The sequence below is a fragment of the Phacochoerus africanus genome, chromosome 14 (assembly GCF_016906955.1).
Source record: "Phacochoerus africanus isolate WHEZ1 chromosome 14, ROS_Pafr_v1, whole genome shotgun sequence".
Lineage (NCBI taxonomy): Eukaryota > Metazoa > Chordata > Mammalia > Artiodactyla > Suidae > Phacochoerus > Phacochoerus africanus.
In genome coordinates, this window is record NC_062557.1 from 17,680,636 (window position 1) to 17,693,269 (window position 12,634).

Sequence of the window (12,634 nt, forward strand, 5' to 3'; positions counted from 1 at the left end):
GGGATCGAACTCATGCCACAGCAGTGACCCAAGACACTGCAGTGACAATGTTAGATCCTTAACCCCCTGTGCCGCAAGAGAACTCTACATTCAGGGAATTTTAGTTTGAATTCCATGATTGGACCTCTAAGAATGTTCTCAAAATTGCATGCAAATTTTTTGTACACGGACATTTTTCCAGGGAGGTCCATCAGACTATTCCACGGGAAAGAAAATAAGAGATAGAATGAGAGAATATGACAATTTAAACAAGTCAGTTCCACTTATTTCTCCTCCTTCTGTGCCTGCCCTTTGCTGTTTAGTTCCCTAACCCAGGGACCTGATCTCTAAATAGTGAGGGGGCATGTAAGACATAAAGAAAAAAAAAAACATAATGGCAATCAGTACAGTTCGGCAATCAGACAGTCCAGCAGCCAGAGATCAGAGGCTCCCCAGCATCAGAGCTAGGCCTTAATGTCCTGGCAAAGCTTGGGGGAAAGATGGGACATCAGTAGGAGGGCCTTCTGTGGCCTCTGGACCCAGTTGTTCTGTGCTTCCAAAGAAATCGGAGGGATATGAAAGCTTAATTGGCAACAATCCAGAGCCAGCCAGTGAGACGATGTGCCCAGAAAAAGGTTAAGAACATTCCTCCAACTCCACTTCCACCCTGCGATCTTGGTTCTCCAGTCCTTCCTCTGCTCTGCCGCCAGCGTTAGTTTTTAAACACATCCCTCTTTATCCTCTTGATTAAAAACCTCGGGATTTTTACAAAACAAATTAAAAACTCCTGGGCATGATGTCAAGTGCCTCTTCCTCAAGTACTCACCTCCAAGGCTCCCAGCCACAGTCAGTGACTACTGGCTGTTTTGAGGGGACAGCTTCTACACCCACATATCTATGCCTTTGATCACGCCAGTCTCTCTCTTTAGGGCCCTGTTTCCCCTCTCTTTCTCATCCAGGAGCCTCTACCTGTCCTTCGAGGCCCAGACTGAATGTTATTCCCTCCCCTGTCCATGGCTAATTTTCTGCCATCACCCTGGCAGAATCAGTCTCTCTCGGCTAGGTTCCACAATCATTTCGTACATATCTCTGATAATATCATATCATATTGTAGATAACCTATTTTTATTTCTGTCTTTCCTGCTAACTCAGAAATGCCCTGCAGGTAGGGACTGTCTTTTTCATGTTTGTGTCCCGAACACCTAGTTGCATGCCTAGTCCAAACAGGAGATTAGTACACTTTTGTTGAATGGAATTACTTATGAAGAGTTTTTATGACTCATTTAAAATTAGAGGCCAACGCTTATTTAGTAAGTCAGAAGAGACTATGATAATAATAGTAATAACAAAGTCCCATTTCCACTGCTTATTCAAGTAACTGCTTCCTTTATAGAGGTGGGTTTTGAAAATCTTCACATCAATGTGTATTTTTGATGTGCTTTCTTGAGATCCTGAAGTAATTATGGTTTTAATGCAGACTAGAGCTTCTAGGGCAATCCTGTTGATGTTGTATGGAGTAGATTCTGTAATTTCAGAGATCTGTATTGTGTGTAAATTCCATGGATATGCTCTTTATCTCTTTCTCTCAAATTTAATGGTAATGTTTTGTAAGTTATAAGATCTGAGTCTTATAAAGTGGTCAAAAGACATTAAATCAAGCATTTCTCACCTATAAAAACAGTTACAGAGTTAAGATTCTAGTACTTATATATTATGTAGTTTGTCTTGCCAAATTTGTAAAGTCTGAGCCAGTATTTGGGGGGGTATTTAAATAATTCGGCCATGAAAGTAAATACTTCATAAATTAAGAGCCTCAAATAATTTTTTATAAACCGTCTTCTCATTTTCTATGAGTTTTGTAGGAAAAGAATCAACAATTTCCTTATTCAGCCATTTATTTATTTATTTACTTACTTACTTACTTATTTTTGTCTTTTTTGTTGTTGTTGTTGTTGTTGTTGTTGCTATTTCTTGGGCCGCTCCCGCGGCATATGGAGGTTCCCAGGCTAGGGGTTGAATCGGAGCTGTAGCCACCGGCCTACGCCAGAGCCACAGCAACGCAGTATCCGAGCCGCGTCTGCAACCTACACCACAGCTCACGGCAACGCCGGATCCTTAACCCACTGAGCAAGGGCAGGGACCGAACCCGCAACCTCATGGTTCCTAGTCGGATTCGTTAACCACTGCGCCACGACGGGAACTCCTCAGCCATTTATTGAGTGTATATTACGTGCTGGGCATTAGGCTGGGTGTTTGTAATTCAGGATTGAGGAGACAGTCCCTGCCTTTGAGGTTGTTCACAGTCTAATGGAGAGGAAGGTATATAAACAAATAGTTACAATTTAAACCTTGGAAAAGAGGAAGGAAAACCCTCCTTTGAGAATTAATGCTGAGGTTGAGAATGGAGAGGTCTGCAGATAAATTTGTAGATAAAGAAGCTGGGAGCTGAAGGGAGTTCACGCCCGGTAGTTCCTTTTTTAAAAAAAAAAAATAGGTGAAGTAGGAATCTAGATCATCTCTAAGAACTGTGGTGTGGGATAGCACTTGAGAACAGTGATGATCCTGGATAGTTACTACGGAGAAGAGAAACAAGTAGGTGGCATGCAGTATTGAGAAAGCAGTGAGGGTAGAATTGAAATTGGATAGCCTGAGCCTGTTAGGCTGTCAGTCGGCACAGTGGTGTAATTTTCTCCAGTCATGCTCTGTGGCCAATGTGTAGGTGCAATAAAGCTATATTGTGTTCAGGGCTCATGGGGTAGGTTTAACAGAACTATAAGAAGGCCAAGGAGTTGTGAGTCTTTGAAAGAAAGTATGGCTTGATATGGAAGGAAGTGTGATTGGAAGGTTGATAAACTTGGAAAAGGTTAGGAGACTGGGGGGGTCTAAGGCCTGGTACTTCGTAGGTACTCATTAAGTCTTCATTTTCTCCTTTCTGGCTCTCTTCTCCTTGTGCCTGTTTCCCCACCACCTGCTTCTGCTATGATTTATATGAACAGTTTTGAATCATAATAGTAGCTGGAGAGGAAGATTAGGAGCCAGGGTCCAAAGTCCTCCTCAGGTAGGACCCAGTGGCTTGAATGCTGACAGTGCTCGGTGGTGGTGGCCTCTAGGAGAAGCTCGAGGATTATGCTCATTACCCCTCATGTTCCAAGGGTGGGAAAGGGACAGAGACATGTTATGAGCCACAGCTCGTAGGACAAGAATTTACTCTGTAATGAGAAAGGTTAAGACTCTAAGCCTTGGGGTTCCTGTCATGGCTCAACAGTCAATGAATCTGACTAGCATCCATGAGGATGCAGGTTCGATCCCTGGTCTTGCTCAGTGGGTTAAGGATCTGGTGTTGCTGGAGCTTTGGCGTAGGCCAGCAGCTACGTTAAGTTCCCCTTGTCACTACAAACCTAATCATAAGCACGGATCTCATTACTTTCAAGGATTTAAAAGGGAGGCTTTTTTGGTTTGTTTTTGTTTTTTGGAAATAAAGACAGAAGTGATGGTGGTACTGGCAACCCAAGGGTCTCCCTCCTCAGAATCTAAAATTCCCAGTAGTGTCGATTGCATCTTTTAAGATTTCCTTTATGTGAGTCATTGAATGTATTGTCATAATTTTTTCGTAAAGGTGTAATTTTTAAGGCTTTCATTCCAAATGAGGACATTTTCCATGAAAACATACTATTTTCCATTTCCAGAAATTTTCTTTTTCACCTGTAGTTGTTGTTTTTTTGTTTTTTTGTCTTTTTGCCTTTTCTAGGGCCGCTCTTGCGGCATATGGAGGTTCCCAGGCTAGGGGTCGAATCGGAGCTATAGCTGCCAGCCTACACCAGAGCCACAGCAACACGGGATCTGAGCCGCGTCTGCAACCTACACCACAGCTCACGGCAACGCCGGATCGTTAACCCACTGAGCGAGGGCAGGGATCCAACCCGAAGCCTCATGGTTCCTAGTCGGATTCGTTAACCACTGAGCCACGACGGGAACTCCGCACCTGTAGTTTTGAGTGTAAAACTCGAAATCTAGGAAATCATTATTTCGCAGAATGCTTTTTCAGTGATGCATCTTAAATGTGAAACTGTTAGATAAGAATTCCTAGAGTGAGTAAACAGAAACCAGCGTTCATCCTAATCTGAAGAAATAGAGTACATGCTTCTGTAGAATGGGCTAAAGAAATCCTGAGGAGTCTAAATCATCAGTTTTGCTATTTTGCTGGGTTTTTTTTTTTTTTTTTTTTTTTTGGCCACACCCACAGCATATGAAGGTTCTCAGGCTAGGGGTCGAATCAGAGCTACAGCGGCCAGCCTATGCCACAGCCACAGCAGTGTGGGATACCCAACCCACTGAGTGAGGCCTGGGAACCCTCATCCTCATGGATACTAGTCGGATTTGTTTCCACTGTGCCACAACAGGAACTCCTATTTTGCTATTGTTAATGATACTTTTAAGGCACCTAGCAATGCTTTCCTAGAAGAAGAACTGAATGCTATTCTTTTGAAGCTTCATTTTCATCCATGTGGCTCTAAGAAAGCATGTGCCCTGCTTGGCGTGAAATAGGACATTCAGCTTTATCTACAAAGTCAGTAATATCCATCTGCATCCGATGGATTGTACTATACCCACCCAACTCAGACATGTCTGCTCTTTCTTCAAGTGCTTGTATTGACAGGTAGACCTGTAATTTCTGTGACTAAGACATAGTTTCCATAGCCTGTTGTATCATAATAGATTTGCATTGGGTTAAATTTGCCTAAAAACAGATCTCTTTTTTTTTCCCCCCTTACTTTAAAGGATAATGAAAAAATAAGTAATAGTTCCTAATTAGGTATTTAGGTCAAAGAGACATTTTCAGAGTTAAAAGTATTTGTACTAAATGATAGTTCAAATATACTTTTCCAAAGACCTTTAATTGGCAGCTTTCCCCTTCAGCTATCGGTACTCGTGTAGGAATTTTCTTCTGGATTTTCTATTTAAAAAAGAGTTCAGTTCTGTTTATGGCACCTGAATATTAATATATGTTAATGCCGTTGCTCTATTTTTCCTAACATGCTTATGAAGAAGAAAGAAGAAAGAAAACTTTGATATCTTTCTTGGATTTTAGTACCTGATGTTTGTCTGTTTTCTTTTCCTTTTTAGGTTGCAAACATGTTAAAGGCATCCTGTTATATGGGCCTCCAGGTTGTGGTAAGACGCTGTTGGCTCGACAGATTGGCAAGATGTTGAATGCAAGAGAACCCAAAGTGGTCAATGGGCCAGAAATCCTCAACAAATATGTGGGAGAATCAGAGGCTAATATTCGTAAACTGTTTGCTGATGCTGAAGAGGAGCAGAGGAGGGTAATGCTAATATAATTTTGTCAAAGTTTGTTATTGTTATCACTTACAGGATGAATGAAACCCAGAGTTTGGTGGAAAGCTTGTTACTGTGATCTATATTTTGAAAAAAGTTTCAGGTAAAATTTATTTTGAACTGAGTTCCGCCACCAAACTATGATTATGGGAGATTTACTTGCTGTGAGCAGATGTCAGTACCCACATGTTCATAATATAAACACAGATGATGACTATATAAGCCAAAGGTTTTGCAGAACAGATCATGAATGTATTTTAAGTGACACTTTTTTTCCCATAATAATTCTAGAGACTTGAATTCATTTATCCTAAAAGAAAGAAATTAAGTCCATAAAGTGATTTACAGAATTATATGTATGTAAGGTTTATGTGAAGAAAGCTAGCTGACTTACCACCAAGTCAGCTCAGCTATAGAGTGACAGGTATAAGTTGTTAGGTCTTAAAGGAAAGCTTGACTTGGGTCTTAGAAAAAAGTAAGGTTAATTAAAAACCAAACCAGAGTTTACTAATTGTGATGGTTAATTATATGTGTTAATATGACTGGGCCTAAGGGTGCCCAGATGTTTGGTTAAATATTATTCTGGGTAGGTTGTGTTTACCTTTTGAATTTATAGGCTGAGTAAAATGATTGTCTTTCCTAATATACCATCCAATCAGTTGAAAGCCTGAATAGAACACAAAGGCTTACCCTCCCTTGCATAAGAGGGAATTTCCAACTGCCTTGACTGCCTTAAACTGGGACATCAGTTTTTTCCTGTGTTGAGACTCAAACTGAAACACTCACTCTTCCTGGCTTTCAAACTTACAGGCCTTTGGACTGGAACCTCACCATTGGCTCTCCTTGTTTCTACCTTGTCAACTTCAGATCTTGGGACTTGTCAGCCCCCATAATTGTGTTAGCCAGTCCCTTACAATTAATTTCCAGATAGATACATGGATAGATCTCTATATTTTTTCAGGCACCAGGAGAATAGAGCTATAAGTCTTTTGATTCTCTTTCTCTGGAAAACCTTGACTAATACCCTAGTATTACCATATTTGTTTCATTAAAGGAAAGTTTACAAACAGTGACCTGGGATTTCTGGTTCTGGCAATAGAGTAGACTCAGTAACCTGAAAAAAACCTTCCTTCCTTCTACAAACATCCCCAAATGCTGAGTAAAATATGACTAAAATAGTTTTAAATGCACAAGTGAGCTCTCAGGAAAGAAAAGGAAGTCTTCAGAAATAAAAAATAAAAACCTAAAAATTAGAGTGATAAAAATAGAAAGCTTTAGCTCTTGGTTCTGGTAGTGTATGCATTTGGGTTTTAGCTTCCACTAGGGGGCATAAAATGAGTCCATGAACTTACTGAAGGTGTGGTCTAGGAACTGGAAACTTCAAAATGGCTGTATCATCAATGAAAAGAATGACTAGAAAATATCTCCCTACCAGCACAGAGAAATAACAGAACCGTTTAACTATATGTCTGGGTTTTGGACTGGGAACTGAGGAATCTCCCGTGGGAATTCTAAACCATGGATTATTGACTCATGCTTAGCATTTGGAAAAAAAATATGCACATACACACACTGCATCAATGTAGTCTGGGGCACCCCAACTGAGAAATTAATTTTAAAAGGAATTCTAGGCTAATGATAACACATAGGGTTGTTAGAGATAAGCAAACCCCAAGGGATATTTTAACAAACCCAGGCCACAAAGGATTCTCACAGGGGAAGCTAAAATAACTTCAATAAATGGAAAATGTCATCATCAAAATTTAAAATTCAGCAACTAGGTTAAACATAAGCAGTAGTTCCAGTTGGAGAGAAGTGATAAACAGAAGCGTAGATCTAAAGAAATCACCCAGAATGTGGCACAGAGAGATAGAGATAGGAAACGTGAGAGAGAAATTGAGATAACAGAGTTAAAATGAGAAGTCCAAATAGAAATAGTGTAGAGGCAGTAATCAAAGATAGGATGGCTGAGAGTGTTCTAGAATTGATTTTTAAAAACCCATGAATACTCAGATGCATGTAGCACCATGAACCCAAATGAGATAAATAGAAATTTGGAGTTGCCTTGTGGCTCAGCAGGTCAGGGATCTGGCATTGTCACTGATATGGCTCTGGTTATAGCTGTGGCAGGGGTTCGATCCCAGGCCCAGGAACTTCTCCATTTTGGGGGGTGCAGTCAAAAAAAAATTATTTCCAGACCCATTGTAGTGAAACTGGAATGCCAAAGAAAAACATCTTAACATCAACGAAAAAGAAATGGTGATGACATCCAAAAGGATTTCCATTATGTTGATAGTAAAGTTCAACAACAGCAAAAGAGAGCAGAAAACAGTGAAAGAATATCTTCATAGAGCTAAGCGAAAATAACTATGAGGAGTTCCTGTCGTGGCTCAGTGGTTAACAAACCTGACAAGGAAACCTGACAAGGATCGAGCTTGCAGGTTCGATCCCTGGCCTTGCTCAGTGGGTTAAGGATCCGGCGTTGCCATGAGCTGTGGTGTAGGTCGCAGACTTGGCTCAGATCCTGTGTTGCTGTGGCTGTGGTGAGGCCGGCAGCTATAGCTCTGATTAGACCCCTAGTCTGGGAACCTCCATATACTGCGGGTACAGCCCTAGAAAATGCAAAAAGACAAAAAAAAAAGAAAGAAAGAAAATAACTGTCAACTTAAAATTTTATACCCAACTTAATTCTCATTCAGAAGTAAGATGAAATGAAGGTATTTTTTCAGGCAAAGTCTAATAGAATTAACTAGTCACAGAAGCTTGTTGGAAGAATGTGAAGCAGGATGTACTTGAGACTGAAGGAAATTGAACCCAAAAGGAAATAGTGGATGTAAGAAACAATGGTGAATAATGAAATTTGTAAATATGTAAATAAAATCTGAAAATTCTACATCTGGCAGTGGCAGATAGGTAATTTGAATCATGCCTGCCACTGAAGATTACCAGAAAATCTCAGTAAGTATTTTTTTTTTTTGCTTGGAGGTGCCAAAGAGTTTATAAGATCTAGGGAGAGAATGGAATGGAGGCCCAGAGAAAAAAGGTCCCAGTATATGGGGTCACTGTTCCTCTGGCGATATTAGCCATTTTTGGAGGGAGCTGCTAAACAGCTCTGCAGCCCTTTTGACAGGCTAGTTGGAGTAAGGAGGACAGAAATTAAAGCCCATGGCACCCAAAGAGAGGACACCTGATGAACATGCCTCATTTTGAGTTGGGACCCTGAAGGGCTGTACCATAGAAGCAAGGGTTAACCAGAACCAGACATGCTCGTAACAGAGGCTGCAGAGCAGTTTTGAATCATTTTTAAAAATTAGGTTGAGGGTTCCTAAATTGCTAGCGGTCCTAGGCAGAATTGTAGCTCCTTCCTGGAGGAAGGTAGTATCATGTAAGGCCATTGACTGTTTCTGTAGTTTGCAAATGCAATGCCTGGCATATAATCAAAAGCAATCAGATACATAAAGACATAAACAACACAAAAAGAGAAACAAAAGATGATAGAAATTGGGCCTCCAGGAGTTCCCATCGTGGCTCAGAGAAAACAAATCTGATTAGCAGGTTCAATCCCTGGCCTCCCTCAGTGGGTTAAAGATCAGGCCTTGCCTTGATCTGTGGTGTAGGTCACAGACACGGCTTGAATCCGGTCTTGCTGTGGCTGTGGTGTAAGCCAGCGGCTACAGCTCCTATTTGACCCCTAGCCTGGGAACCTCCATGTGCTATGGGTGTGGCCCTAAAAAAAAAGAAAAAAGAAATTGGGCATCCAGATATTGAAGTTCTCAGACATAGACTTTTTTTTATTACTCAAATGAATTTATCACATCTGTAGTTGTATAATGATCATAACAATCTGATTTCACAGGATTTCCATCCCACAGCCCAAGCGCATCCCCCCACCCCCCCCAAACTGTGTCCTCCAGAGACCATAAGTTTTTCAATGTCTGTGAGTTAGCATCTGTTCTGCAAAGAAGTTCGGTCTGTCCTTTTTTCAGATTCCACATGTCAGTGAAAGCATCGGATGTTGGTGTCTCATTGTATGGCTGACTTCACTTAGCATGATAATTTCTAGGTCCATCCATGTTGCTAAAAATGCCGGTATTTCATTCTTTTTAATGGCTGAGTAATATTCCACTGTGTGTATGTACCACATCTTCTTGATCTACTCCTCTGTTGATGGACATTTAGGTTGTTTCCATGTTTTGGCTGTTGTAAATAGTGCTGCAATGAACATCAGAGTACAAGATAAAAATGACTTGGGGAGTTCCCGTTGTGGCGCAGTGGTTAACGAATCCGACTAGGAACCATGAGGTTGCGGGTTCGGTCCCTGCCCTTGCTCAGTGGGTTAACGATCCGGCGTTGCCGTGAGCTGTGGTGTAGGTTGCAGATGCGGCTCGGATCCTGCGTTGCTGTGGCTCTGGCATAGGCCGGTGGCTACAGCTCTGATTGGACCCCTAGCCTGGGAACCTCCATATGGTGCGGGAGCAGCCCAAAGAAATAGCAAAAAAGACAAAAAAAAAAAACTTTGTAAAACTAATGAAGAACATTCATCTATGGATTCCAGAAGTGATGTGAACCTCAAGCAAGAGAAATACCAAAGAATCCTATACTTAGAGATAATCCTTGATAAACAGTTGAAAACACAACAAAACAAACAAAAAAAGAGAGAGAAATCTTCACAACACCTGGAGAAAAAAAGATTATCTTCTAAGAAGCAACAGTTAGCTGGCAGCTGTCTTTTCAACAGATATGATGAAAACCAGAAATCGGTTGAATGCCATTTTTAAGGAGCCAAAAGAGAATAACTGTCAACCTAGAATTTACATGGTCATGTAAATATATGATAAAGTACTGCATTGTAATAAAAATAAACAGACTATGGCCATATACAGTTGTGAAATTCACAAATAAATGTTGGGCAAAAAGAAACCAGATAAGAAAGGATCTTACATACCATATGACTCCATTTATATAAAGCTCAACTAAAATGTAGTTAGTGTTTAATGATACATGCTTCTCAGTTGGTAAAGCTATAAAGGAAAGTAAGATATAATTACCATAAAAATCAGATTGTGGTTGCTTTGGGGCCACAGCGGGGACGGGTGTTGGGAAGGGTAGGAGGAGGCACTGCCAGGATGCTGGTACTGTTCTGCTTCTCGTTATGGTTGCATGGAAGTTCATTTTGTAACAGTTCCTGGAGGTGTACATTCACGTATGGGGAACTTTCCCTCTATGTATGCCGTATTTTGCAATAAACAAACAATTTTAAAGAGGTGAATTTAATAAGCATTCACTGTACAAAATAACAATAGTATTTTTTTAAGGTAGAACTAAAATGTGGAACAAAACATGGGAAGTGGGTTGAATCCGTGTAAGACCCTTGTATTATTTGGGAAGAAGATAGTAATGTTAACATAAAACTTTAAGTCAAATGTTTATGTAAAAAGTGTATATAGTTCTCGAGCTTTTCTAAGGCATGGGGAGGAGCTGTGGAAGGAATGAAAAACCTCAAGTACTTTAGAAGGCAAAAAAGGAATAACAAGACTCAAAATGTGAAGACACTGAAATGTAACTTTTTAAAAAAAAATTTCACTTACAATAGCAGTTAGAATGATAAGGTACCTAGAATTAAATATAACAGGAAAGTTAAAGGAGAAAATTATAAACATTTTTGAAAATCTTTTTTTTAAAGCTAATAAATAATAAGATAGAACATGTTCGCACAGGAATACCAACATGATGAAAATGACAGTTCTGCCCGTACTAATCTATAATTCATTGCTTTTCCAATCAAGTCTAACCGGAATTTTATGGAATTTGACAACCTTTTTTTTTTTTATGCTCGAAGAGTCGTGAAAATTTTGGAGAATAATGAAAACTTACTTCATCAGCGATCAAGACTTGCTGGAAAGCTGTACTAATTGAGACAATTTTATATATTCATGTAAAAACAGAACAAGGAAAGAGTAGAGCACAGGAAGAACTCGTTATCCGAAAACTGACATCACAAATCAGAGGGGAAATAATATGCTGTTCCATGAATGGGGCTGAGATCATTGGCTCTCTGTTCAGAAAAAGATTAAATGCAGGGCCTATCTCACTTTGTACAGAATTACAAAATGGATTTGCAAAAAACAAAACTAAAACTTTTAGAAAAAAAAATTTTAGAAAAAGGTAAAAGCCTTTAAGATTTGAAGCCAGGGAAGAATTTCTTTATTAATATATAAAAATCAAACCCATGAAAGGAAAAAAAATGTTAATTCAGCTACATTAATATAAAGAAAATTCTCTCAGACAAGTTACACTAAACACAAATGCCTCAAACTAGAGCAGATATTTGCAGTGCATATAATCCACAAGGAATCGGCACCTTCTATAGTAAATTCTACGTAGTAACTGCTGAATAATAAGAAACAGACAAACACTGCAATTTTTTAAAAAACTGGGTAAGGGTGCGAACAGGCAGTTCTCAGAGGAAGAACCCAGGTAAAGATAAGCAATTGAAACAGTGCTCAGGGAGATGCATAGTGAAAGAGAAATCATCTTATAAACAGCCTGATAAAATATACAAAGGCTAGTAAACACTAAAAGTTGGTGAGGTTGTGGAGAAATGGGGCCTAATATGTATTACTAGTCATGGTATAAATTAGAAAAATATACCAAGTGGGCAATGTCTTGCAGATTAATTTGATAACATCTTACAAAAATTAACGTGCACAAAGCCCATGAGTTTTACTTCAAGACAGCTACCCTAGAGAAACACTCTTGTACTTGTGCACAAAATGACATGTACTAGAATATTGATTGTTCCACTTTGGGGGGAAAAGTTCTGATTCTTCTCAGTAGGAAATGGAATATCATCTTAGACATTAAAATGAATAACAGGAGTTCCTGCTGTGGTTCTGTGGGTTGAGAATCCCACTGCAGGAGTTCCCATTGTAGCTCAGTGGTAACGAGCCCGACTAGTATCCATGAGGATGCAGGTTCAATCCCTGGCCTTGCTCAGTGGATTAAGGATCCGGCGTTGCTGTGAGCTGTGGTGTAGGTCACAGACACTGCTCAGATCTGGCATTGCTATGGCTGTGGTGTAGGCCGGCAGCTACAGTTCTATTTCAACCCCTAGCCTGGGAACTTCTACATGCCAAGGATGCAGCCCTAAAAAAGAAAAAAAAAAAAAAAAAAAACTCAGTGCGGTGGCTCAAGTCACTGAGGGAGACACAAGTTTGAAACCTGCAGTGGGCTTAAAGGACCTGGCATAGCCACAGCTGTGGTTTAGATCACAGCTGCAGCTCGGATTCAAACTGCCGCTCAATTCAATCCCTGGCCC

The 12,634-nt window shown here is 40.1% G+C and overlaps 1 protein-coding gene across 1 annotated transcript in view; it reads left to right on the top strand.

Moving 5' to 3' along the window:
* Window positions 1-12,634, top strand: part of NSF (N-ethylmaleimide sensitive factor, vesicle fusing ATPase) — a 164,566-nt gene that overhangs the window by 84,140 nt on the left and 67,792 nt on the right. The window contains 1 exon segment of the mRNA XM_047756839.1: window positions 5,104-5,303. Coding sequence (XP_047612795.1) covers window positions 5,104-5,303 — 200 coding nt within the window.